The sequence below is a fragment of the Mesocricetus auratus genome, unplaced genomic scaffold (genome assembly GCF_017639785.1).
Source record: "Mesocricetus auratus isolate SY011 unplaced genomic scaffold, BCM_Maur_2.0 Super-Scaffold_100011, whole genome shotgun sequence".
NCBI classification, from domain to species: Eukaryota; Metazoa; Chordata; class Mammalia; order Rodentia; family Cricetidae; genus Mesocricetus; species Mesocricetus auratus.
Genome location: NW_024429195.1, coordinates 43,815,004 through 43,840,083, shown reverse-complemented (window position 1 = coordinate 43,840,083; position 25,080 = coordinate 43,815,004). Strand labels below are relative to the sequence as shown.

Below are 25,080 nucleotides of genomic sequence, written 5' to 3'. Positions count from 1 at the left end.
ACCATTGACCATGATTCAAAAATCCTGTGGAGCCAGGGTGTAGCTCCCTGGTAGAATATTTGCCTAGCATGCAGGATGTCTTGGGTTTGATCCCTAGCACCTATGGAGTAGATGGTAAAGCCTGGCAGACAGACAGAGGCTCTAGAATGAAATTGACTTGAGTCTGAATTCTGTCGAGGCCAATTATGATCAATGGCCCTGGGCAAGATATTTTATCTGAGTCTCCTCCTCTCTAAAGGTACTATTGCTACATATTTTAGAGTTGTGAGGATTAATTAAGGTGACTCATGTTCTTTAGTTATGTAGTAACTTGAAGCAGTAAGCATTAAATACATCTGGGCTTTTGTCAGTGCGTGACTCTGACCCTGGCTACTCCAGGGTTGAGACAGGAGGATTGGGAGTTCTAGGCCAACCTGGGGAATTTAGTGAGCCTTTGCCTCAGAGTAAATTTAATTTTTCTTTTAGATGGGATCTCAAATATTCCAGGCTGTCCTTGAATTTACTCTGTAACCAAAGATGACCTTGGACTCCAGATCTTCCTGCCTCTGCCTCCCAAATGTTGGGACTACATACATGCGCCACCACTCATGGCCTAGCATGTTTGTGTTCACACAGAGAGCAAAAGAGTAAGGAAGTTCATTTTACCTACAGTAGACAACGTTAAGAGGGGTCTAGAGCCTGCATGCGCCCTTTTGCTTTTGACCACCAGGGGGCACCATTGTCCCTGTGCATCTTACATCCTCCCAAGGTCACACTGATGTCAAGCCTGGGCCTTCTCTGTTGTCCATTCTTTTTTTGTTTTGTTTTGTTTTTTTGAGACAGGGTTTCTCTGTATTGTTTTGGAGGCTGTCCTGGAACTCACTCTGTAGACCAGGCTGGCCTCGAACTCACAGAGATCCGCCTGCCTCTGCCTCCCGAGTGCTGGGATTAAAGGCATGCGCCACCAACGCCCGGTTCCATTGTTCATTCTTGTTCTCACTCATTTGACTGTATTTGGACCTGTAATTTACTTAGCTATTACATTCATGACAGTCTTAACTTTCCCACCTATGTTCAGAAAGAGACTGTAGACTGGACTGTGGCTTAGTGTTTGAGTATTAGTATAGCACCTTAGAAGCCCCCCTCCCCCAAGATAGGGTTTCTCTGTAGTCCTAACTGTCCTAGAACTCACTCTGTAGACCAGGCTGGCCTTGAATTCAGAGATCTGCCTGCCTCTGCCTCCTAAGTGATGGGATTAAAGGTGTGCCTCCGCCACCACTACCACCACCACCACCACCACCGACCTGTTTAGAAGCTACATTTTTCATTCCCAGCACCCAGAGACAGACTGACACACGGACTCAGCTTTTGGGAGACTCCACTTAGCCTCTTTGGGTTTTCACCTTTATAACAATGAATATTGGGATGAACAAGTTTGAGTGTTGAAGTTAAAATCCAGGACCCCACACCAAGGGAATTAAAACACTACTGTCCCCACATTCTCCCTGCAGTTATTAAACTCTAGTTGCCATTATGGCCATCCAATAATTGTCCCATTGGTAGCCTCACCTGATGGGGACAACCTCTTTTTCTTAGGGCATTGGAGTTCAGCCCTCTGATCTGCCAGCTAGTCTCTGTGGATAATTAACTAGGGGAAATGGGCCAGGTCAGACTATTCTGGGGTTATGAAGAAACCTTATGTGAGATGCTAAATTGGGAGCCAGTATTGATCAGTGAAGCTTTGAAGTTCTTAGGGAGGTAGCTGGGGTCTTTGCTTGTCCCGGGGTGTGGTTTCTCTAGATAAGATTTTCTCCAAAGAACTACCTGATTCTTGGGCCAGAGGAACTGCTGGACAGATACGAACCGTCTATGAGAGATTTTTTTTGGGGGGGTTCTTTCCCTTTTTTTCCCAAGTCTAAGCCACAAACTATATCCTTTATAAACAAGGACTATTGGCTTACATGAATCCGGAGACCTCTGCACTTTGTTACTGCCGTGTGGGAAGATAAAAGATGGTTCATTTAGGGTTTATAGATAAGGCACCCTGATCCTTGGGTCAGTTTCTCTCCACCCTAGGTCAATCACAGTGATAGGCTTAGGGAAGTACCAAAGGTGCTCTACCGGGTGATGTGTAAGGTCATCTTAAATTCTTGTGTCATTTAGCGCCATAGTTTCCGAGGCGCTGAGGATAGAGACAGATAGCCAAGTAGGAGAAGTGTCCTAGAGCCTTTGGAAATACTGCGAACGATGTGTCAAAAAGACGGAGTGTCTAACCCTGGAGGGCAGATCTGGTGTGCATCCTCTTGCTAAACGTGAGGTGGGCTGGCTCTGGGGGGGGGTACGAAGAATGACAGGATATGCCCAGGGCCCAAAGACTGAAAGACGCAGGCACCTTCATGTTAAGAGGGCTTTTGTAAGACTTAACATCTACAGTTCACACACAGCACTAAATATTCAGGCGCCCGTTTTGGTTCTTCTCCACATAGTGGGGGTCAGTATCTACACTATCAGGATTTCTGATGATCTTCGTCAAGCAGCGAACTTTGGCATCATAGGCTGCTTTCCACATGATGTCACCTGCATGGCCGGCCGTGAAGTCATCCTTTAAGGAAGCATGCCAAGCCGGTGTGTGTGTGTGGGGGGGTGACACGATCAGTTTGCTGTGGTGCCGTGACCTTCAAGAGTCGCGTGCTGGAGCTGTACCTTTCGCATTCTCTGGAGAACTCGAAACGCGTTAAGGGCAAAGGGAAGAGCCAAAGAAGGAAGTTAACTGAGTTCTCAGGCACATCCTAAGACACCTACAGTCCCCTCTCCGCCCACTCCGAATTAGCCTAATCCGCAGGGTCCAATCCTCCCCGCCCTAACATCTGTCAAGTGCTCAAGTCCCGCCCCTCCTTCGCCCTGGGCCAATGGACGAGCCTGAAGCTTGTCCCCAGAGAGGGGCGGGCTCGTGTTTCGGCCCGGAGGCGGGGCCTCGCTGAGGACCCTGGGCTGGGCGCCTCTGCCGGTTCATCTCCCCTTCCTCCGCCGCCTCCTTTCAACCTTGTCCGCCGGTTGGCGCGGTCTCCGTTACAGCGGCGGCCGCTGCGGTTCCAGCTGCAGCTTCTCGCTCTCCGCGCTCCCTTCCCGCCAGGTCCCGGAGTTGGTCCCGCCATGGCTCTCCTCACTGCGGCAGCCCGGCTCTTGGGAGCCAAGGTGAGCGGCTAAAGGCAGGGAGCGGCGGCGTCGCGGGGTGGGGCCGAGGCGACCGCAGGCCCTCCGGCTCCGAGCCTCCCGCCCGCCCCGGCGCGCAGCCCTCCGCGCCTTAAAGGGGCCCGGCGCCTGGCCAGCCGCCAGCCCTTCCTGCGGCTCCTAGGCCATGTGCCGCGCTGCCCTTCCTTCCGGCGCTAAGGTGAACGCTGCCGGCGCCGGCTGCGTGCGGTCCTCGGCGGCCCGGGGCCCCCGGAGCCCCGGCCTGACTGTCACATCATCTCTCCGAGGTGCAAGTGAGGGAGGGATGCGTGGTGCGGGCTGAAGAGCCGGAGGGGAGGAGAGGTGCGGCGTGCCGCCGGAGTTAGGGGAAGAATTGCTGGCAGGGGCACCGGGGGCGGTGGGCAGATGTGCTGCTCACTTTGTCACTGGGCCAGAGCTGGAGCCGGGGCTGGTTTGGGCTCTGCGTTGTAGGGCGAGTCTTGTCAGGACCTGTTTCTCGTTGTAATTGAAGCCTCTGAGTGACCCGGCCGGGTCAGTTTTCGGAGAGGAGTAGACACCCACCTTCCCGCGTCCCCGGTCCCCAGCTCCTCTTTGTCCTTGGGGCGCTTGCACTTAACTGTATAGGAGGAGCTTGGATAGGGTGGGGCATTTCTGTTAAACTTGCTGATAGAATATCGCCTGTGACTCCAGAGAGAACCAGAAAGGTTGTACCACCAAGCTGCAGGCCAATAAATGAAGACAGGCAAGAGGAGTAACACCATCCGAGATCACATGACCGAGTCTACTACTTAAGTTGTGCGGGTTTTAGCTGTTTTCTTAAGTCTCCTAAGAGGAGTACTTCCTCTATTCCCTAGGGCCCTTTAACTTGGACCTTTTTCTTCCTTTCTTTTGCCTTTTTCACTACTTTGGGCTCTGCATAGATCGGTCCTTTAAACAGATCCAGTTGTGCTGAGGGAATCTCGGCCTTCTAATCCAAGTGGGGACAGTGCCACAGACGACCTTGGCTGCTGTAAGGAACTGAGGATTTTTTTCTTGAGTAGACAGCTTGAAGCTGGTCATGCCTGGAGGGAGAGAAAGACCGAGAATGGTTTTGACTGGCTGTGTGTGATGCATATTTGTCAGACTTGCCACAGAACCCGTAGGGTTTATCTTGGGGTTCGGTTTTTGAGCACCCAGAAACAAGGCAGAGAGTGCATATTTGGTAGATACTTGTCTGTCTTGGCTGTTGCTACTCCTGCCAGGGAACTGAAATGAAGCAGGTTCCAGACAGTGTTTGGCAGAATTGTGGACCTATAATTAGACCATTTCGGAGCTGCTAACCCAGACCAAATAGTCTAACACAACTGAACTTGAAAAAGCCTTTAGATTCACCTTTTGAGTTTGTCTTGCCTGTTAAGGCCCTAGGGAATCTCAGAGTGTTTTATGGATGACTATGCTGTCATTCCGAAAATCTTAGCAGTCTCTTGGATTGGCTTGGTCAAGTACTTGCCTGGCATGTGTGGATCTCTGTTTGCCTCTCGTTGTTAAGTGTGATGGTAACATATCTGCCCACCAGCACTTGGAGACAGTAGCTATATAGTGAGTTTGAGACCATCCTAAGCTAATGATACCCAGTCTCCAAGAAAAGGGGTAAGGTTTACTCTTAAAATCAGCAAGGCCCAGAGCATGATGGCTTGAAACTATAAAACAAACACTGGGAGCTTAGGCAGGAGGATCTTTGTGAATTCAAGGTCATCCTGGGCTGCATACAGAGTGGGTTCCATTAAGCTTGACCTCCAAGGTTAAGTGTTTGCTGTTGAGTTCAAACTTTTTGAGCTGCCAGCTCAACAAAAAAAATGCCACGGGAGGCTTGTTATTAATTATAAAAGCTCAGTCCTGTGTCTTAGGCTTGTCCCACTAGCTCTTATAACTTAAATTAACCTTTTTGCTTGTTTGTTTGTTTTTTGAGACAAGGTTTCCCTGTATTGTTTTGGAGGCTGTCCTGGAATTTGCTCTGTAGACCAGGCTGGCCTCGAACTCAGAGATCCGCCTGCCTCTGCCTCCCGAGTGCTGGGATTAAAGGTGTGCGCCACCAACGCCCCCGGCGACCCGTATCTTTTAATCTGCGTTCTTTTGTAGGCTCAGTTACCTTTACTCTGTGTTGACCTCTTGCTTCCTCTCCCTTTTATATGGCAACACCTCCTCCTTCCTAGAGCTCTCTCTGTCCAGAAGTCCCTGCTATACCTCCTGCCTAGCTACTGGCCATTTAACTTTTAAATCAATCACAGTGACACATCTTTACACAGTGTAAAAGAACATTCCACACTGAGCGTTGGTTGCACACACCTTTAATTCCAGCTCTCGGGAGACAGAGGCAGGCGGATCTCTGTGAGTTCCAGGCCAGCCTGGTCTATAGACAGCCTCCAAAACAATACAGAGAAACCCTGTCTCAAAAAAAAAAAAAAAAAAAAGAACATCCCACAACATAACCTCCATCTAAAAACTATGTTCAGTTACTGTGCCTGTAACCCTCATAGTCTGGAGTGTGGGGAAGAGTGGAACAGATGGGAACTCGGGGTCTAGGCTGCCAGTCTATCTAGCAGAAACAGGTTTGAATGAGAGACTGTACTACAAATATTAATAAGGTGAAGGCCAGTAGAGGAAGACACAAAGTTACTCTTTGACACACAACATGTATGTGTGCACACAGACACACACACACACAAAACATAAAGCTATCACAGCCTTAACATTAAGGAGTAGAATTTCGAGAGTCTGCAGTGTACCTGGGATTCTGAGAAGCCTATCAGCATCATTTGTGTCTGCCTACACTTTCTAAATTAATTCCCAGTTTGATTAGTCATTGGTAATAAATCTTTATTTTTTAATATTAAAAGAGCCTTTATTAAGAAGGTAAACCATGCGGTGGTGGCAAACACCTTTAGTCCCAACACTGGCTGCAGAGGCAGGCGAATCTCTGTGAGTCCGAGGCCAACCTGGTCTACAGAGCGAGCTCCAGGACAGCCAAAGCTAATGAAAAGTAAACATAAGAAAATATAGCTCAGGCCGGGCGTTGGTGGCACACGCCTTTAATCCCAGCACTTGGGAGGCAGAGGCAGGCGGATCACTGTGAGTTCGAGACCAGCCTGGTCTACCGAGCGAGTTCCAGGACAGCCTCCAAAGCCACAGGGAAACCCTGTCTCAAAAAACCAAAAAAAAAAAAAAAAACCAACAACAACAAAAAAAACCAAAGAAAATATAGCTCGGTAATACAGTGTTTGCCTTCAGTGTACAAGACCCAAGGTTTATAAACTTCCAGAGAGAGGAAGGGGGAGGGAGAGAGCTGGAATCACCTCACTAAGGCATGGCTGTAATTCCAGGGCTGAAAAAAGCTGAGATAGGAAGATCTCATGTTCCAAAAGTTTTAGATCAGCTGGGAGCTACATAATAAAACCTGTTAAGGAGGGGAAAGACAATTAGAAAGAAAAAGAATCTATTTTTTTTAACCCCTCATGCTTGAACTCTGTTTTCACAGGTGATCTGGGTTTGTAATTAGGCCAGGAACTGGGGTAGGACCATGGAATCACCTTTAGGCTTTTGAAGTCAGCATGCTTAATCAGCCCTATCTAAAAGGAATATTGTTTTCTAAGACAGAGTTTCATCATATAGCCCAATCTGACCAAAAATTCTCATTCTCCTCATTTTATTTTTTGAGACAGGGTTTCTCTGTGTAACAAGCTCTGGCTGTTCTTGAACTCTTTGTAGACCAGACTGGCCTTGAACTTTGAAAAGATCAGTGTGGTTTTACACTAATAGTGATTTACAACATGCCTACACCACTGCCCATTTTCTATAAGACCTTGTCTGAAATTAATTTCAACAAAACAGTTATTTTTCTCCCATGAAATAGGCTTAACACCCAAAACTTATGAAGGCAAGGGTCTTTATATCTACCTTCATTGTCCAAGTGTAGCTTAACCTTGTGTTAATTGTGGGCTAAGTCTGTTTGTTCCTACTGGCCTTTAAATTGGGAGCAAGTGAATCTGAAGATGTTGACATAGACGGGCAGCAAGAACAGGTGTGCGCTCAGCAAACTTGAGAAGGGATCCTCAGCATTCCTGGTTCTTATAACCTAAGTGTGCTCTGCACAGGAAACCACACTCACATCTCAACTAAAGCCGCACAGTAATTTCTTGTGCCTTATGTCAGTACTTTTGCGGGAGAAGTAGGGTGTGAAATCTGAAGCAGTGAGGTGACTGCCCAGTTCTTCCGTCAGCTACCCAGACTTTCTTGTTACCTGGGTGCTTGATCAGAGTGTGATTCTGAAGAAGTGTCGTGGAATCTGACAGTTTTTACTTTTTGGGCTGATCGTGTGTGATTCTTGGATTGCAGGCCTGACCCACCACGCCCAGCTTTATTTTCACATGAACCTTTCTTGTAAAACCTAGAGCATAGTGTTAGGAGCTAAAGCTTGTTAAAAAGAAAAAATGTAGCAGAAGTAAGGAAATCATTTAGTGTTTCCAAGAAACATTGAGGTGACAGTTATTACAGTTAGTGTATATGTAGTTGTTTGTGTTTGGGTGCATGTCCACAGCACTCTTGTGAGTGTCAGGACCGTTGGTGTGAGTTAAATTTTTTTCCTTCCACAAACTCATCAGGCTTGGCAGCAAGTGCTTTTACTTACTGGGCCTTCTCACCAGCCCAGGCATAAATTTCTAATTAATTAAAAGTAATAAAAGTTAATACATTAAAAAAAACAATAAATTGAATCTGGAGAGATGATGAATCGGTGAAGAGCATGACCTGAGTTTGGTTCCCAGCACCCAGAATGGGTGACTTTGCCTCCAGGACCAGGGGTTCTTCCACCCTCTTCTGGCCTTCTTGGGCACCTGCACACACGTGGCATACTCCCACCATTCTACAGCAGAGGCCGATGGATCTCTGAGTTTGAGGTCAGCCAAGGCCATGTAATGAGACTCTGTCTCACACACACAATTCTAAAAGTACTCAATAAAATAAGCAAGCTTATAAAGAACACTGGGTTTCTGATGAAAGGAAAAGTTAACACTCTAGCCAGGTGATGGTAGCACACGCCTTTAATCCCAGCACTTTGGAGACAGAGGCAGGAGGATCTCTGTGAGCTCGAGGCCAGCCTGGTCTACAAGAGCTAGTTCCAGGACAGCCTCCAAAACTACAGAGAAACCCTGTCTCAGGAAAAGTTAGGACTCTATTCTTTGTCTCCTATTTGGCAACTCAGTCCTTTTCTGAGGTTTGAGTAATACCTTTTATGGTCCTTCTGTATGAAAAAAATTAGTGGACCTGTAGGCAAGTAGGACCTCCTACTGTTAGAAAGTGACAAGTAGCAGCCAGCAAGATGGCACTTGGCCACCAAGCCTGATGACCACACAGGTACCACATGCTAGAAAGATAGAACCAATTCTGTAATTTGTTCTCTGACCTCTACTCCAAAGCCATGGGATGTGTGGGTGTCTGTCTGTGTTACTCAAGCACTTAAATAGTACTGTGATAGAATTTTTAAAGAAAAATGACAGAATTATCAAGAGGACTCCTGTTAGTATTAAGGGGGTCAGAGATCTGGCCTGCTCTGCTAGGGCCTGACCAAACATTGCAGGCTAACTTCCAGCATGGCCATTGTGAAACAAGGGCTTTAAATGGCTTCAGTTCTCTGACCTGGTTCTGGAAAGAGGATTCTTTGTCCGAGGCCTGTTTTGTTGTTGTTGTTTGTTTTGGTTTTTCTTTTATTTCCTTTTGAGTTTCTCTAAGGCAGCTTTAAACTCCTGGTCCTGCTTTTGCCTCCCACGGGCGTGTGCCACCATGACAGGCCTTCATGTCTTAACTTATTTTTGAGAATAATGTGCTAAGAGGACTGGTGTTTTTATTTATTTTTGAAACAGAGTCTCACGATGTAGACCTGGCTGTTCTAGAACTTGATATGTGAACCAAGCTGTCCTCAAACCCATGGAGATCACTTGCCTGTGTGTAGAATTAACGCTGAGCAGCACTGTTCACTGGTAGACTTGCTTCACTTTGAGCATGCTTGTGCATTTTCCCTCCGAGAGCAGTGGCTGCAGATCCCTCAGAGGCGGATGTGAGCTGTCCAGCATTGGAGATAGAAACTGAACTCTGCTTCATAGAACTCCCTATATAGACCAAGCTGGCCTTAAACTCTCAGATCTGCCTGCTCCCTCAGAATGTTGGGATTAAAGACATGTTGCACTGCCCTGGCATTATTTTATTTGTTTGTTTGGTTGGTTGGTTGGGTTTTCAGGACAGGGTTTCTTTTTCAGGACACGGTTTCTCTAGATCCTGGAAGTGTCCTAGCTCTGTATACCCGACTGGGCTGGAACTCACGGAGATTCACCTGCCCTTGCCTCCTGAGTGCTGGAATTAAAAGTGTGTGCTACCACCGCCCAGCTTTCTTTCTTTTTTCTTAATACAAGTAGTTCTTTCTGTATTAGAAGCCTCTGTAACTCAGGGTTTTTCCTACTGGTTATGGGGAATTCTGCTGCTATTTTTGCTTCTGTCTTGTTTTGTCATCTGTTGTTGATGACCGTGTCTTGTTAAGATCGGGATGATTTCTCTCAAGGCTTGTTTTGTTTTTTATATGTATAGATGTTTTGTCTACATGTGTGTCTATGCACTGTGTACATAACTGCTGGCTGAAGAGGCCGAAAGATGGCAGTAGATTCCCTGGAACTGGAGTGCCTGCCAGTTGGGAGCTACTCTGGTTGCTGGGAATTGAACCCAGGCCCTTTTAACTGAGCCATCTTTCCTGCTTTTGTTTTGTTTTGAAAGACAGAGTCTGTGTATTCCTGGCTTTCTTGGAACTCTGTATAGACCAGAGCTGGTTTCAAAGTCCCAGAGATATGCTTGTCTCTTTCAAGTGCTGGAATTAAAGGCTTTCGACATTATGTCTGTCCTAGCTCAAGTTTTTAACATTGGAGTTCCTGGAAATGTAGGGTGATTTGCCTAGGATGGAGAGCAAGGAGAGAACTCTTCTTAGGAGTTAGTAGTAATAAGAGGAATGAGCTGGGCGTTGGTGGCGCACGCCTTTAATCCCAGCACTTGGGAGGCAGAGGCAGGCGGATCTCTGTAAGTTCGAGACCAGCCTGGACTACCAAGGGAGTTCCAGGATAGCCTCCAAAGCCACAGAGAAACCCTGTCTCGAAAAACCAAAAAAAAAAAAAGATAAGAGGAGTGAGATAACCTCTGTATTCAGTGGCTATCCAAATAAGATTCCAGAGTGTGGAGTTCACTGATATTTGACATTTACCCATTGTCCTATGTTAGCGGGACAATGTTAGTGTATAGAAAAGTTTTTCAGTGCATTACCTGAATATAGATCATTGGTCTTTTTCCCTCTTAGCCCTGTAAGATAGAGGTGATTTTATATGTGTGTAGTATATATTTTGTGTGTGTGTCAGCACATTTGAGAACCATAATCTACATCCATTGATAATAGCAAACTCACTGGGCTAGGTACCTTGTGCCTACAGTGCCCGCTCTCATGAGATCAAACAGGAGGATCCAGACCAGCCTGGGCTATGTGTGTCTCAGAATGAAGCAAGCCAGATGAATTTACTCAGGTGTAAAACAAGCTCACCTGTAATCCCAGCACTCAGGAGTCCACAAGAGGAGCATTGATTCAAAGCCAGCCTGTGCTACATGAGATCCTGTCTATCTCAATAAATAAATTGAATTCAGATCTCTGAGTTTGAGGGATCCTCACCTGCTCTACAAAGTGAGTTCCAGGACAGCCAGAGCTGTTATACAGAGAAACCCTGTCTTGAAAAACCTGGATGAATAAATAAATAAGATGAGCAAACTCAAGGCAGCAGCATGTGAGGTTTGGAGAGGCCTCTTGTTGAACTGGGTGCTTCCCCTTCCCGCTAGAGGGAACCATGGCTGTCAGCCAGCTTTCACCAAGTTTTACCAGCTCTTTCTGGCTTTTGCCATGAAGGAACTGACCTATTGAGTGAAGCTCTGCCTGACTCACCTGACAGTGAGGTGACTACTTGTGGCAAGCAACCAGAAGCCAAAATCCCTGCAGCCACACCTCCAGGGTAGGGGAGGAGCTGGGAGGTAGACATTCAAAAGTGATCTGTCTGCCCCATCAGTGACTGACCTGAGGGTACTGTGCAATGCTCTATGGGAACCACGGTAGCTGAGTGGAGGCATGTGTGGCTTGGATGTGGCCTTTCTCCAGCACCTCCGGTCTAGAGCTGCTCATGCCACCAGTGGAGATTGTAGGGGTCCAGGTCCTCATGATTATGTATATAGTGTTCCAGAATATCCTTGGCTGTAGAGCAAAAACGCTATCTCAAACAAACCTGTGATCCCAGCATTCTGGTAGAGAGCAGAAGGAACAGGACATAGTGAGTTCAGGAACAACCTGTACCATAGGTGATCCTTTTGCAAAAAAGCTAAAAATGACACCCCTCTCAAGAAAATAGGAAGTTGAGGTTTATTTCCTGTTTTATTGTTAAAGGAAATTCTCCATTCACCATTCCCTAGGATTTGACTGGTTCTTACTGTGATTCATTCTGGCTGAACAAGAGGTGTTTTTTTGGTTTTTGATTTTTTTTTTAAGATTTGTTTTATGTGTGCATTCCCTATTTGAATATATGCCTGCAGGCCAGAAGAGGGCATCAGATCCTATGTATAGATTGTGAGCCACCATGTGGTTGCTGGGAATTGAACTGAGGACCTCTGGAAGAGCAGTCAGTGCTCTTAATCTCTGAGACATCTCTCCAGCCCCCTGGGCAAGAGTTTTGACACTTGGTGGTAAATTATAACCAATACAATTCTGTTTGTTTTTTGTTTTCCTTTTTTGGGGAAGGGTCTCACATGGCTCATGCAGCCTCAGACTGGATTTTGAATTTTTGATCCCTCCCTCTATATACCTTCCAAATGGTTCTATTGTTATAGGCCTGGGTGGCCATGACACCTGGCTCTTTTTTCAAATACTTGATTTCACTCTGTAGCCCAGACTAGCCTGGAACTTGACTCTTCCTGCTTCATCCTTTGTATATAAGCATGTCACCACCTTGCCATACAAGAGCTACCACACACACACACACACACACACACACACACACACACACACACACACACACACACACTGGGTTTCTCTGTGTAATAGTCCTGGCTGTCCTGTAACTCCCTTTTAGATCAGGCTGAGATCTGCCTGCCTTGATGCCTCCCAAGTGCTGGGATTAAAGGTGTATGCCACTACCACCCTGCCTGAGACTGGCGCATTTTTAAGAAGTATTAAATTTATTGCCTATGTACAAATCAGTGTCTTACATGCTTTAGAAATTTTAAATTTTATGTGTATGGATGATTTGCCTGCATGTGTGTCTTCATACCACCTGGTTCCCATGGAGATTAGAAGAGGGGATACAGATCCTCTGGTGCTGGAGGTCTGGATGTTGTGATCCACTATGTGGTGCTGCATCCAAACGGCTGAGCCACCTCTCCAGCCCCGCTGCATGCTTTCATGCGAACGATTTCCTGTAGTTTATTTAACTGTTCTGAAATTGGCCTCCTGTGTGTGAGGGTACATGTACATGTGGAGGCCAGGGACAAGTTTGGGTGTCTTTTGTTATTTATTGTCTGCTTTAATGCCTGGGGACAGGAAGGCTCACCCTTTCCTGGCTAGGTTGACTGGCAAGATTCTAAGTTCTAGGTACAAGCTGTCATGCCGTTTTGTTGTTATTTTTCTTTTCTTTTTTGATAACTGCTGTATTTTTACAGGACACTAGTTATAAACTAGAAATGCATTTAAAATAAATGTTAACATCCTGAAAAGAACTGACAGATTACATTTATTTGATAACAAAATGCCTAGTGATTTAACAAAACACAATTTAGTATTGATGTCTGGCTTTTATGAGGGTGCTGGAGATTTGGACTTGGTCTTTATTATGCTTGCAGAGTAAACTTGCCCACTGAGTCATCTCACAACCCTAAAATTGGCTTTTTATTACCATTTTAGAGATTAGAAAATGGCCCTATACTAGGTCTCATAGCCAAAGTAATGGAATAAAAATGGCAGACTTAGGACTTACTGTGTTTTTTGTTTTTGTTTTTTTCATGTAAACTGTAGATTGAAATTTTCAATTTCAATTAGGTCAGACTGGGCGTTAGTGGCACACCTTTAATCCCAGCACTTGGGAGGCAGAGGCAAGTGGATCAAGTTCGAGGCCAGCCTGGTCTACAAGAGCTAGTTCCAGGAGAGCCTCCAAAACAATACAGAGAAACCCTGTCTCAAAAAACAAACAAACAAAAAAATTAGGTCTGAAGTCCAAGTCTGGATTTCCATTAATTTGTTTATTTTGTGGACATGGTCTCTTTTGTTTAAGGCTGGACACAAACTCTTCCAGCTGAGGGTGATCTTATTCTGATTCTCATGCCTCCGCTTCCTGGGTGCTGGGATTGTTAATTTATTTTTTTGCATATGGGTGTTTTGCCTGTGTGTATGACTGTACCATCTGTGCCTGGTACTCATGGAAGCCAGAAGAGGGCATTAGATGTCCTTGAATTAGATGGTTGTAAGCAGCTGGTAACTCCTGGTTCTCTGGAGGAACAGCCAGTGTTTTTGCTTGCTATAAAAGTGCCAGGAGTAGTGGCACAGGCCTTTTAGCCCAGAACTTGGGAAGCGGAAACAAGCTGATCTCTGAGTTCAAAGCCAGCCAGAGCTCTATGAAAATACCTTGTCAAAAAAAGGGAAAAGTGAAAGTGTTATCTGTGTATGTATCTGTATCTATAGTGTGTGCTCACACAGTTACAGAAGCAAGCAGGATACCTGGAATAATGGTGTTATGTTTCAGTTCAAGTCCATAAGCCTGAGAGCCTGAGAAGTACCAGTGTCGGTCATGGTATTCAAAGGCTGAGGTCTGTGTTTGGAGAAGAGTATTTTCTAGCTGGGAGAGACAGAGACTAATTACCTTTTCTGGTTTGCTGATGGGGTTAGACCCAGATTCTAATTGCTCTTGGGAAAACTGTTACCTTAGGTATTTTTAGTCTCTCGTTAAAGCTTGCCTCTAATTTCCTTAGCTTTTCTTTAAAATGTTCAATTTTATGTGTATGTTTAATTTTATGCTTTGCTTGTGTGCCCAGTACCTGCGGAGTCTGGAAGTGAGCATTGGATTCCCCAGAACTGGAGATGCCTGGGATGGTTGTGAACTGCCATTGGGTGCTGGGATTGAAACCAATGAGCTATCTCTCTAGCTCCTCCATTGCTGGTCTTAAGTAGTTGTCTGTCAGTTGCTTTGTAGATATTCTATGTACTTTTAAAACCAGAAGGGATGACAAGGTGGGATGATCCTTACTAATCCTCTTGTCAGGGGGTAAGACAGAACATGAATAAAATTTGTATCAATTGTGATTAGTATCTTTGTATAATCAGGACATGCAACACCCTGCTTGTTCCTTTCTGATTCTCTGGAAAAGCAAAATAAGTTGGAAGGGTTAAAAATGCTATTTTGAAAGGCTGCAGCTGCCTGTAGGCTGTCCTAGACTGGACAGGTTAGGTGATGCTAAAAGACTAAGTAATGGAGTTTGTTTGTTTGCTTGTTTGTTTTGGGAAAGGTTGAGACAGGGTTTCTCTGTGACAGTCCTGGCTGTCCTTGAACTCACTGTAGACCAGACTGGCCTCGAACTCAAAGAGATCAGCCTGCCTCTGTCTCCCCAGTGTGGGGATTAAAGGAGTGAGTTGCCACTGCCCAGCTGTTATGGCGATTTCTTAACAACATCTGTAATAGGCCAGTTTTCTTGGGGGCCACTCACAAATACTGACAGTTAGATCTACGATCTACAGGGACTAGATGCTCTGAGTAACAGCTGTGCTGTCCAGGAACCTGGGTATGTGAGAGAAACTAGTGATGCTGAGGATTGGAGAAGCAGGCCTCTGCCAGGCTATTGTGACCTGAGAAAGCTTTATGCAAACCATCTCAAAAGGTGAAAGTGGAGAGAAGAGTCCCTGCAGCTCCTTGGTACAAAGGAGGGAAGGGTGCTAATAAGGGTTTTGTCTTGATCTTTTTGCAGAATTCATCCTGCCTTGTTCTTGCTGTCCGGCATGCCAGTGCTGCTTCCACGGTAAGATCTGGCAAAGGAGTACAGAATCCTTGCAGCAATCTGACCTCAGGATAGAGTGTTTGGCAACTACTTGCCTTATTATCTTAAATCTATTGGAATTAGCCAATAATTGGTATTGCTATGATTATTATTACTAGTTTAAGAAATTTTTTTTAAATTATGCACATTGGTGTTTTGCCTGCTTGTATGTCTGTGAAGGTGTTGGATCCCCTGGAACTGGAGTTACAGACAGATGTGAGTTGCCATGTGGGTGCTGGGAATTGAACCCTTGTCCTCTGGAAGGCCAGTGATCTTAACCACTGAGCCATCATCTCTGTAACCCCCCCTTTAAATAATTTAGTTTTTTTCTTTATTTGCATTGGTGTTTTGCCTGCATGTATGTCTGTGTGAGGGTGGCAGATCTTGGGGTTACAAACAGTTGTGAGCTACTGTGTGGTGCTGGGAATTGAACCTGGGTCCTCTGGAAGAGCAGTCAGTGCTCCTAACTGCTGAGCCATCTCTCCTGCCCCCGTTCCAGCCCCTTAAGAAATAATCAGTGGAGTGGTGCTGTGGAAAAAGTAATCCCCCCTTTTAATGTTGTACATTAAACCCAGGGCCTCACATGTGCTAGGCAAGGACTTTACCACTAAACCATACTCATAAGAGTTAGTGTTAACAGTTTTGGTTTTGTTTTGTTTGAATTTTTAATACAGGATCTTATTATATAGCCCTTTTATTAAATTTCTGAGACAGGGTGGCCTCACTCATCTTTCTGCCTCGGCCTCTTGAGTGCTAGGGTTATAGACATGCACCCACCATTCCTGACTTTTTAATCATTAATTAAGTGGACACTGCTGTCCATATCCAGCTTCATCTCTGCAAAATGGAGCTCCCTATTCCCTCCTTCCCGTGCCTGGCGGGTAGAGAAATGATGACAAGTAGTCTTCACATACCTTCTTTACAGTAGGAAGCCCTGTACAGTTTCCTTTCGCTAAACCCTTCTATTTCCCTTTCTAGAATCTGAAAGATGTACTGAGCGATCTGATACCCAAGGAGCAGGCCAGAATTAAAGCCTTCAGACAGCAGCATGGGAAGACAGTGGTGGGCCAGATCACCGTGGACATGGTAAGGACTGCGGAGGCATCTTAGCTGTTAGGGAGCCGTTTTCTTCACTAGTGTTGTGTTCTGTACAGTAAAGTGTTGGGATTCATGGTATTGGTTAGAGAGCGTTCCCCTATGAAAAAGGTGAGCATAGCTTCTGTTCTGTTCCCAGCTCTTTAGCTAGGGCTGGGACTGTCTTGATTGGTGTTGTGCCAGCCATCCAGTTACACTGTAGCCCAGCAAACCCTCTGTACAGCCTTAGGATGTCTTCCTCAGCCCTAAGAGTTTGAAACTTTTAGTCCCTGCCTCCTTCCCTTTGCCCATAATAGATCTAATCCCATAATAGATTTAATGTGGAAAAAGTTAAGAATGATCAGGAGAAAAACAGTTAAGAAAAGGAAGCAAAGGGGTATTAAAGAAATAGTAGTGACTCAGTGCAGGTGTCCAGAAATCCAACCCCCAGAAATGGCCTCCTAAGTGTAGTCTTGCAGTAAGAATTCCGTGACGCTCTGGCCACCACTCTGGTCCCAGCCAATCTGACAGTTGGCACAATTTCTTTCCTTAGATGTATGGTGGCATGAGAGGCATGAAAGGACTTGTGTATGAAACATCCGTTCTTGATCCTGATGAGGTAAGACACCGTCCCCATGGTCAGTGGGTTTGATGGTACAAACTGAACAGTGCAGCATAGGTCTGAACAGGACAAGAAAGAGCCCTTTCTCTTTAGTGCATCAGAGCACAGGGTAAGAGCACTGAATACTCATCCAGAGGTCCTGAGTTCAAGCCCCAGCAACCACATGGTGGCTCACAACCATCTGTAGGGAGATCTGGTGTCCTCTTCTGGCATGCAGGTACACATGCAGACAGAACACTGTATACATAATAAATAAATAAATCTTTTAAAAACAAAGAGAGACAGAGAAAACATATGTGAACTGGAAAGTACTGGGGGGGTCTTCTTGTTATTATTGTTTTGGTTGGTTTTTTTGAAAGAGGTCTCACTATGTAGCCTTGGCTGGCCTGGAACATACAGTATACACCAGACTGGTCTTGAATTCATGGCATGTGCTTTTTTTTTTTCTTTCTCTTTTTTGCATTTTAATTGAAAAATAACAAAACACATTTATGGGGCTGAAGGGGTGGTTTAGCACTCAGGTGCACACTTAAAAATATAAGAATAGCCAGCTATGGTGGTGCATGTCTTTAATCCTAGCACTCAGGAGTTAGAGACTACCCTGTCTTCATAATGAGTAAGTGCCAGGACTACATAGACATACTCTAATAGCAAAAAAATTTAAAGAAAATTAAGTGAGTGAATATTTAAGGTCAATGTTTTTTTTCCTTGGGTTTTGTTTGTTTTCGAGGCAGGGTTTCTCTGTGGATCTTTATTTTTTATTTATTTATTTATTTTTTGGTTTTATGAGACAGGGTTTCTCTGTATTGTTTTGGAGGCTGTCGGTCCAGCCCGGCCTCGAACTCACAGAGATCCGCCTGCCTCTGCCTCCCGAGTGCTGGGATTAAAGGCGTGCGCCACCACCGCCCGGCCTTTATTTTTAGACAGGGTTTCTCTGTGTAGTCTTGGCTGTCCTGCTCTGTAGACCAGGCTGGCCTTGAACTCAAGAGTTCTGCCTGCCTCTGCCTCCCAAGTACCAGAATTAGCGGTATGTACACCATGCCTGGCATTTGTTTTGTTACTTTGTTTTGTTTTGCTTTTTTGGTTTTTTGTTTGTTTAACATATTTGTAACATTTTTAAAATACAGACTTTTTTTACTTTGTGTGTGCATGTTCATGTATGTGCCCAGGTACAGGTGTGTAGGTCAGACAGCAGCTTGTGGGAGTCAGTTCTCTTGCATCACTGTGTGAATCTCAGGGATCAAACTCAGGCCATCAGGCTAGTGTCCCATGTGTTTACCTACTGGAATATCTGGCATGACTAGGACCAGTCTGCTATATGCTGACAGATTAATACATTTGGTTGTAATTCTGTCTTCTCTCTCAAGGGCATCCGTTTCCGGGGTCACAGTATCCCTGAATGCCAGAAACTGCTTCCTAAGGCTAAGGGTGGGGAAGAACCCCTGCCTGAGGGCTTGTTTTGGCTGCTGGTAACTGGACAGATGCCTACAGAGGAACAGGTATGGTCAGCATTGGCTCCCATTTCTCTGCCTTGCTTTTCTCATTTATAGAGCGCTTTGAGAAGGAACCAGCAGGGTCTGACGTGCTAAGCAGTTGTACTGGCCCTGTGATTATGTTTACGTGGGTATTAATTACCGTTCTGTGTTTGAGTGGGTCTGCTTTTTCACAGGTGTCTTGGCTCTCACAAGAATGGGCCAAAAGGGCAGCTCTGCCTTCTCACGTGGTCACCATGCTGGACAACTTTCCTACTAATCTGCACCCCATGTCTCAGCTCAGCGCGGCCATCACAGCCCTCAACAGTGAAAGTAACTTTGCCCGGGCGTATGCAGAGGGCATCAACCGAACCAAGTACTGGGAGGTAGGAACCCTGAGTGAGGTAATTGGGCGATCATGGGGTTCAGAGCACGTGATTTCTCCAGGAATCCACCTCACAGACGGCTAGAAACTGGGATCACAGAGCACATGCCATGAGTAAGGCCCTGAGTTGGTCCCCAGTACTAAAACAGAAATTCACTGTAGGCCAATAGACGCGTTTTCTGTACATTCTAAAGATAGAGCGTTGTTTCTTCTTTTGTCCTAGTTGTGTGTTTACTTTGTACACTGCTCCTCATACAGTGTGGGTACCAGGTATCAAACTCAGTCTGTCAGGTGCCATCCCACCAGCCCCAAATAAGGGGAGCTTTCATGTCACCTCAGAGTTTGGGTGAACGGTAGATAATCACACTGTGGTTTAGGAGGACTAATGCCTGTCACATTCTGAGTTAGAGCCAAGATACTGTCTGGAGAGGAGAGATACTGAAACACTTGATTTTCTGAAAATGCAAAGTGACCTCACTAGTTTGAATCCTGTTTTTGGTGTGTGGAAAGGCCACAGTTTTGTCCAGTGCACAGCACAGCACACACTACTACCTTCCTTTTCCAATTTTACACATGCTGCCAAGTCTAAGTTACGTAGCTAGGTTTAAGAGGACGTGTGTAGGCCGGGCGTTGGTGGCACACGCCTTTAATCCCAGCACTCGGGAGGCAGAGGCAGGCGGATCTCTGTAAGTTCGAGACCCAGCCTGGACTACCAAGGGAGTTCCAGTACAGCCTCCAAAGCCACAGAGAAACCCTGTCTCAAAAAAAAAAAAAAAAAAAAAAAAAAGAGGACGTGTGTGTGGGTGTGTGTGTTCCTAAACGGTATGTGTGGAGGCAGGAAGGGCATTTGATCCTCGGAACTGGAGTTACCATTAGCTCCTGTGCTGTGTTGGCAACTGAACCTGGGCCCTCTCCAAGAACAAGTGCTCTTAACTGCAGAGCCATCTCTCCAGCCCCGTGTTTCGGGTGACTGTTCAGGCAAATGCCAAATATCAAACCTAGGCCTCCTTCATGCTGGGCACGTTTCCTATCAAAGTATATAATATATATAGCATAATATGTATCTAAATCTTTGAAGCTTTTGTTATTCAATAATTGGTCAGCATTGTTTGGTGCTTATCATATATAATAAATTTTCACTGGAAGCTAAAATACAGAATTAAATTAAACATTAACATAAAGAATTTTAGGAAATGGGCCAGTGAGATGGCTCAGCAGCTAAAGGTACTTGAACAATCCCAGAATTCTGCCACATAAAGGTGGCAGGAAGAAGGGACTTCAGAGTAATCCTCAGACCTCATCGTGCACTATGGCATGTGTAGCCCCCGTCCCCTTACACGCACATTATACACACACAATAGTAGTAATAAATTTTAAAAATTAAAGCTATAAAGGTGACATCTTAGCATGTCCGTTTAGTGCAACATTAGTGTCCTGAGAAGGTCACAGTGCAGCAGGACAGGGTTCAGATCTCACTTGAATTAATACTTACTGAGCTCCTCTGTGAGTGGACAAGGTAAGTCCAGTAAAATGGAAACAGTGGAGAATGGTGTGTTATCACGCAACAGATGCTAGAAACCTTGGTTGTAGTTGTCTGCTGGCACGCGGTTATTCTAACCCTTGAGACACATAACCAGCATACAGTGTCAACAGCACAAACAGTATTGCAGCCTAATGCCTTGCATGTAATTCCCTTTTTCTCCATCTTTTCTTTCATCAGTTGATTTATGAAGATTGTATGGACCTGATTGCAAAGCTACCTTGTGTTGCAGCAAAAATCTACCGGAATCTTTACCGGGAAGGCAGCAGCATTGGGGCCATTGATTCTAAGCTGGACTGGTCCCACAATTTTACCAACATGTTAGGCTATACTGAGCCACAGTTCACCGAGCTTATGCGTTTGTACCTCACTATCCACAGGTGAGCTAGCGTTAGTAATTATGTCCCTCAGGTGCCTGGATTGATGGGAAACTCTTGGTTGTTTGTGAGGCAGGATTTTTCTACATAGCCTTGCCTGTCCTGACCTCCCAGATGCCAAGACTAAAGGTGTGTAACACCATGCCCAGCAAATGGGGGGGTGGGATAGGTAGGGGTACATTTAAAAAGCTCCTTTGCCGGTTGGTGGTGGTACACACCTTAAATCCCAGCTCTCAGGAGGCAGAGGCAAGCGGATCTCTGTGAGTTCAAGGCCAGCCTGGTCTACAGAGTGAGTTCCAGGACAGGAAACAGATGGTCTGTAGCAGAGGGATAGAAGCATCTTGTAAGATGGGAAGTGGGCAGAGATGAGGGAGAAAAGCTGAAAGGCCGAGGCAAACCCCTCTCCTGATTGGGAAAGGCAGTTCTGCTTTCTGGGTGCGCCCTCTTGTGGTCATTGTCATTAGAATGGGATCGGTAGCTGAGAGCAGTTTGCCTAATGCATGCTTTGAGGGCTGCAGTTGACCCTGACAGTGGAGGTGGGATGAAGAAGCCTGGGTGTGGGAGAGGGAGCAGGCCAGCTGACTGCTGTGCTGTGAGCGCTGTCTGTGTTCCATAACCAGCCCTTTTCTTTCCCTTTGGCTCTGCGGTGTGTCCCCACAGTGACCATGAGGGTGGTAATGTCAGCGCCCACACAAGCCACTTGGTGGGCAGCGCCCTTTCAGATCCTTACCTGTCCTTCGCAGCAGCCATGAATGGGCTTGCAGGGCCTCTACATGGACTAGCAAATCAGGTGAGGCTGGCTTTTCTTCTCCCTGTTGTGTGTTTTTACGCACATGCTCGGCCCCTAATGTTGACATTCTTTCCTCGACGTGTGTGCTGACGTCCCTCTTCCCCACACGAAACCTACCATGTAGGAAGTGCTTGTCTGGCTAACACAGCTACAGAAGGAAGTCGGCAAAGATGTGTCAGATGAGAAGTTGCGAGACTACATCTGGAATACACTCAACTCAGGACGGGTAAGCAACCAGGAATTGAGTCTGAGACCCAAACACTGCAGTTTGAAAGAAAATTCCAGACTATCTAGACCTTTGTGTGGGGGGGATTAAAAGCAGCCCCCTGCATTAGCCAGAAAGGCCGTCTTTCCTATTGTTTCCCCATTTATTTACTTGGTGGGTTTAGTTTTCTTTTCTGTGATGCTCAGGCTTGACCCCAGCATGTTTTGGCTAGACAGGGTGCTCTGCCACTGAGCTATATTCCCAGCCCTTACATTATTCTTTTATTTTGAGACAGGGTTTCACTGAACTGCCCAGGCGGACTTGGAATTTACAGTCCTGAGTGAGCCACCAGAACCAAATTACCTTAAAATGAAAGGGGAATTGTGTGCCTAGATATGCTTCTCTGTAATTTTTCCACCCTGTCCTTTACAGGTTGTCCCAGGATATGGTCATGCAGTGCTAAGGAAGACTGACCCACGATACTCCTGCCAGAGGGAGTTTGCTCTGAAGCATCTGCCTAACGACCCCTTGTTCAAGCTGGTTGCTCAGCTGTACAAGATTGTGCCCAACATCCTCTTAGAGCAAGGGAAGGCAAAGAATCCTTGGCCCAACGTGGACGCTCACAGTGGCGTGCTGCTGCAGGTGAGCCTTTCTCTCCTGCTTTCCCTCTGCTTGTACCACATCAGCTCCTAATCACAGCAGGGGCTCGGGACCCAAAGCCTCCTGTGTGGCCCTTGAACTCCGAGCTGCACTGCCTCTGCCTCCCCAGTGCTCTGAATTAAGATGTGCATGCACCACCAGGCCTGACGCTCTCTAATTTAGTTGTGGTGAATGGCTGTGTGTGCATGTGCGCGCGTGTGTCTGTCTGCCGGCACACTATGTGCGTGGATGCCAGAGGTGATTAAGTGTCTTCCTCTGTTGCTTTCCATCTTTCTTTCAGAGACAGGGCCTCTTACTGAACCTGGAGGTCATTAATTCCACTGGTTGGTGACAAACTCCAGGGGTCTTCTCTCTCATGGGGTTTCAGACTCATGCCACTACACCCTGACTTATGTGCCTGCTGGGAATTCTTAGCCTTGAAAGGCAAACAATCTGCCATCCGAGCTGTTTCCTTAGCCTCTGACCTTAAGTGTTTGATCTCCTGCCTCAGCCTCTTACGTGATAAAATTTCAGGTCTACAGCCCCAGGCTCCGCTAGAGCAAGGGCTCCTTTGTCACCTCCCTCACAGAGCTCTTTTGACACAGTTGCTCCTGGCAGGGCCTGGGGAATTATTGCAATTGCTTTACTTTTCCTGATGTTCTTTCTAGTTAGGGCTGAGTGGACTAAGACTGTGGGTGAAAGGAAGAATGGGTCTCTGAGGTTCTTGTTGCCATGGCCCTGTTGGTGCCACCATCTGTCTTTTAATACAGCCTTTTCTTCTCTTCTACCTTACCAGTACTATGGCATGACGGAGATGAATTACTACACAGTCCTGTTCGGAGTGTCGAGGGCACTGGGTGTGCTGGCACAACTCATCTGGAGCCGAGCCCTAGGTTTCCCACTAGAAAGGCCCAAGTCCATGAGCACGGATGGTCTGATGAAGTTTGTGGACTCTAAGTCAGGGTAAAATGGGAGATTGGGGGACACTGACTATAAGAAAATGAGGAAGCTTAAAAATAAAGTATAATTTTGTTTTGTTTCAGGGGCCTTTAAGACTTAAGATTAAACTGTATGTGAGGCACTGAAAATACATTTGAAGTTAAAATATAAATTAGGACTTAAAGATGAAAAGCAATCCCTTCTCCCTCACCAGCTCACCTCCCTGGTATGAGTTGCCCAACAGCTGTAGGATGACCAGGACTAATGCATGTGGTCAGTTAGAGCTGGCTGCCCACCATTTCCAGAGTGAGAGTCTGGCTCCTCTTATTCAGGTCAAAGCAGGTAACAGGAAAGCTGCAGTCACTGAATGAAGCTTCTGTTTCTACTCCACCAGCCTCCACACCATCAAGGCAGGGCTGGGTCCCTTTTGTTTCAATAGGAACCCTGTTGGGTGTAGGTGGTGTCAAACCCTAGGGCCTTTTCCCGTGTACACAAGCACCTCCTAGCAAGATCCATGACCATAAGTGGCATGGTATTTATTGTGACTGCTACCCAGCATATGATTCTATTTCTCTTCTTAAATTGTACCATTGAAATTAATGTCTGGGAGTGTTCTGCTTCCTTCCAAACTTCCTATACCTGCTGTGCCTCAGCTGAGGATGCCCTGGGTCTCCCTGTCCTAGCCTCTGCTAGGGTCCTCGTACTTAGCAGGTCTGCGACCTGTGGTCTTCCCAGTCAGTCATTCGGCTTTATCAGTACTTAATGTGAACTAGGCCTTTTACTTCCATGGAACATAAGCCACTCTTCTGACCTCGGTCTCCTGTTAATATGTTCTGGCACACAGAACAAGAGTCACAAATGGCCAGCCTCTCCATGGTCTGGTCCCAGGGGTTCGAGGCTTTCTTTTTGAACAGAAAAATTACTTGCAATTGGACATAGTTTCCTTTGAATATCAGTTGAACTAGGGCTGAGGGCATTGAAAACAGTGAGCCAACTTCTCATCCCGTGTCAAGGACGTGTCCCTTTATTTATCGATGTCTTTCTCTTGCTCGTTCTAAGTCAGAGCTCACAGTGCGGTGTTTATTTTAGCAGCCCCATTTGCACAGGTTTTCAGTGACTCAGAATGCTCCACTGCCTTTTCTCTGAGAAAGGGTTGAGATACACTCCTGTTGTGCCTCCCTTGCCCCAAAACTCCTGCCTGTGCTTGTGTGGAACCCAAACCTCAGTACCACACTGTTGAGATGGACACACTGTAAACCCCTGGGTAACTGTTAAGTCATGATGCAGACTTCAGGTTGTTCTGTATAAAATGAAAAATAATAAATGTTTTTATTATCAATGCTTGAGCTTGCTATTACATGAGGCCTGAAAGAATCATGAGGTGTAAGGGATCTGGTTAGGAAGGTCTGAACTGGTGGGTGATAAATGATTCCTTTTTCGTCAGGAGAGTTGGACATTCAGAGGGAAGGCTGATTTCCAAAGATCTTGAGTCTTTCCCCAAGGTTAGGAAGTCTTTTACCTTTAACCCCATCCCTCCTAGTTTGGAAAGACTGTAACAGGCCTCACAAGTACTTGGCTGACTAATCCAGGAGCTGCTCTAGCCCACTGGGTGAAAGGAACAAGAACTGTACCAAGGACAAATGGAGAAAGACTGTTGATCCAAACATAGACACTAGAGGGAGATACTAGTTTGTCTCCTTTACCACTTTCCTTAAGGAGGCCCCCAAAATAAGGGGTGGCTTGGGGGGC

The 25,080-nt window shown here is 46.0% G+C and overlaps 1 protein-coding gene and 1 non-coding gene across 3 annotated transcripts; both read left to right on the top strand.

Annotated features, from left to right (window-relative positions):
* The first annotated feature begins 2,814 nt into the window (after nt 1-2,814).
* Cs (citrate synthase) lies at nt 2,815-24,670 on the top strand. Of its 2 annotated transcripts, none has more exons than XM_005079722.4 (11): nt 2,815-3,174; nt 15,220-15,270; nt 16,267-16,374; nt 16,916-16,981; nt 18,352-18,483; nt 18,654-18,842; nt 20,562-20,761; nt 21,419-21,548; nt 21,673-21,774; nt 22,186-22,395; nt 23,189-24,670. In XM_005079722.4, exons 1-11 carry the CDS (start codon nt 3,133-3,135, stop codon nt 23,357-23,359), a joined length of 1,401 nt encoding a protein of 466 aa, XP_005079779.1. In that variant the 5' UTR covers nt 2,815-3,132; the 3' UTR covers nt 23,360-24,670. The 2 variants fall into 2 exon arrangements, with proteins under 2 accessions (XP_005079779.1, XP_021088517.1); XM_021232858.2 differs by lacking the exon at nt 2,815-3,174 and adding an exon at nt 3,323-3,460.
* On the top strand, nt 14,482-14,613 carry LOC121143376. Its single transcript, XR_005880578.1, has one exon. It is a non-coding gene; the product is annotated as a U8 small nucleolar RNA (small nucleolar RNA).
* Nucleotides 24,671-25,080: the final 410 nt, after the last annotated feature.

What these genes read in the sequence shown, in the direction of transcription:
- Cs (XM_021232858.2), top strand. Translation starts at nt 3,338, where the DNA reads ATGTGCCGCGCTGCCCTTCCTTCCGGCGCTAAGGTGAACGCTGCCGGC. An exon ending in ACCGAACCAAGTACTGGGAG is followed by an intron (nt 18,843 to 20,561) that starts GTAGGAACCCTG and finishes TTCTTTCATCAG; the next exon opens with TTGATTTATGAAGATTGTAT. An exon ending in TACATGGACTAGCAAATCAG is followed by an intron (nt 21,549 to 21,672) that starts GTGAGGCTGGCT and finishes CCTACCATGTAG; the next exon opens with GAAGTGCTTGTCTGGCTAAC.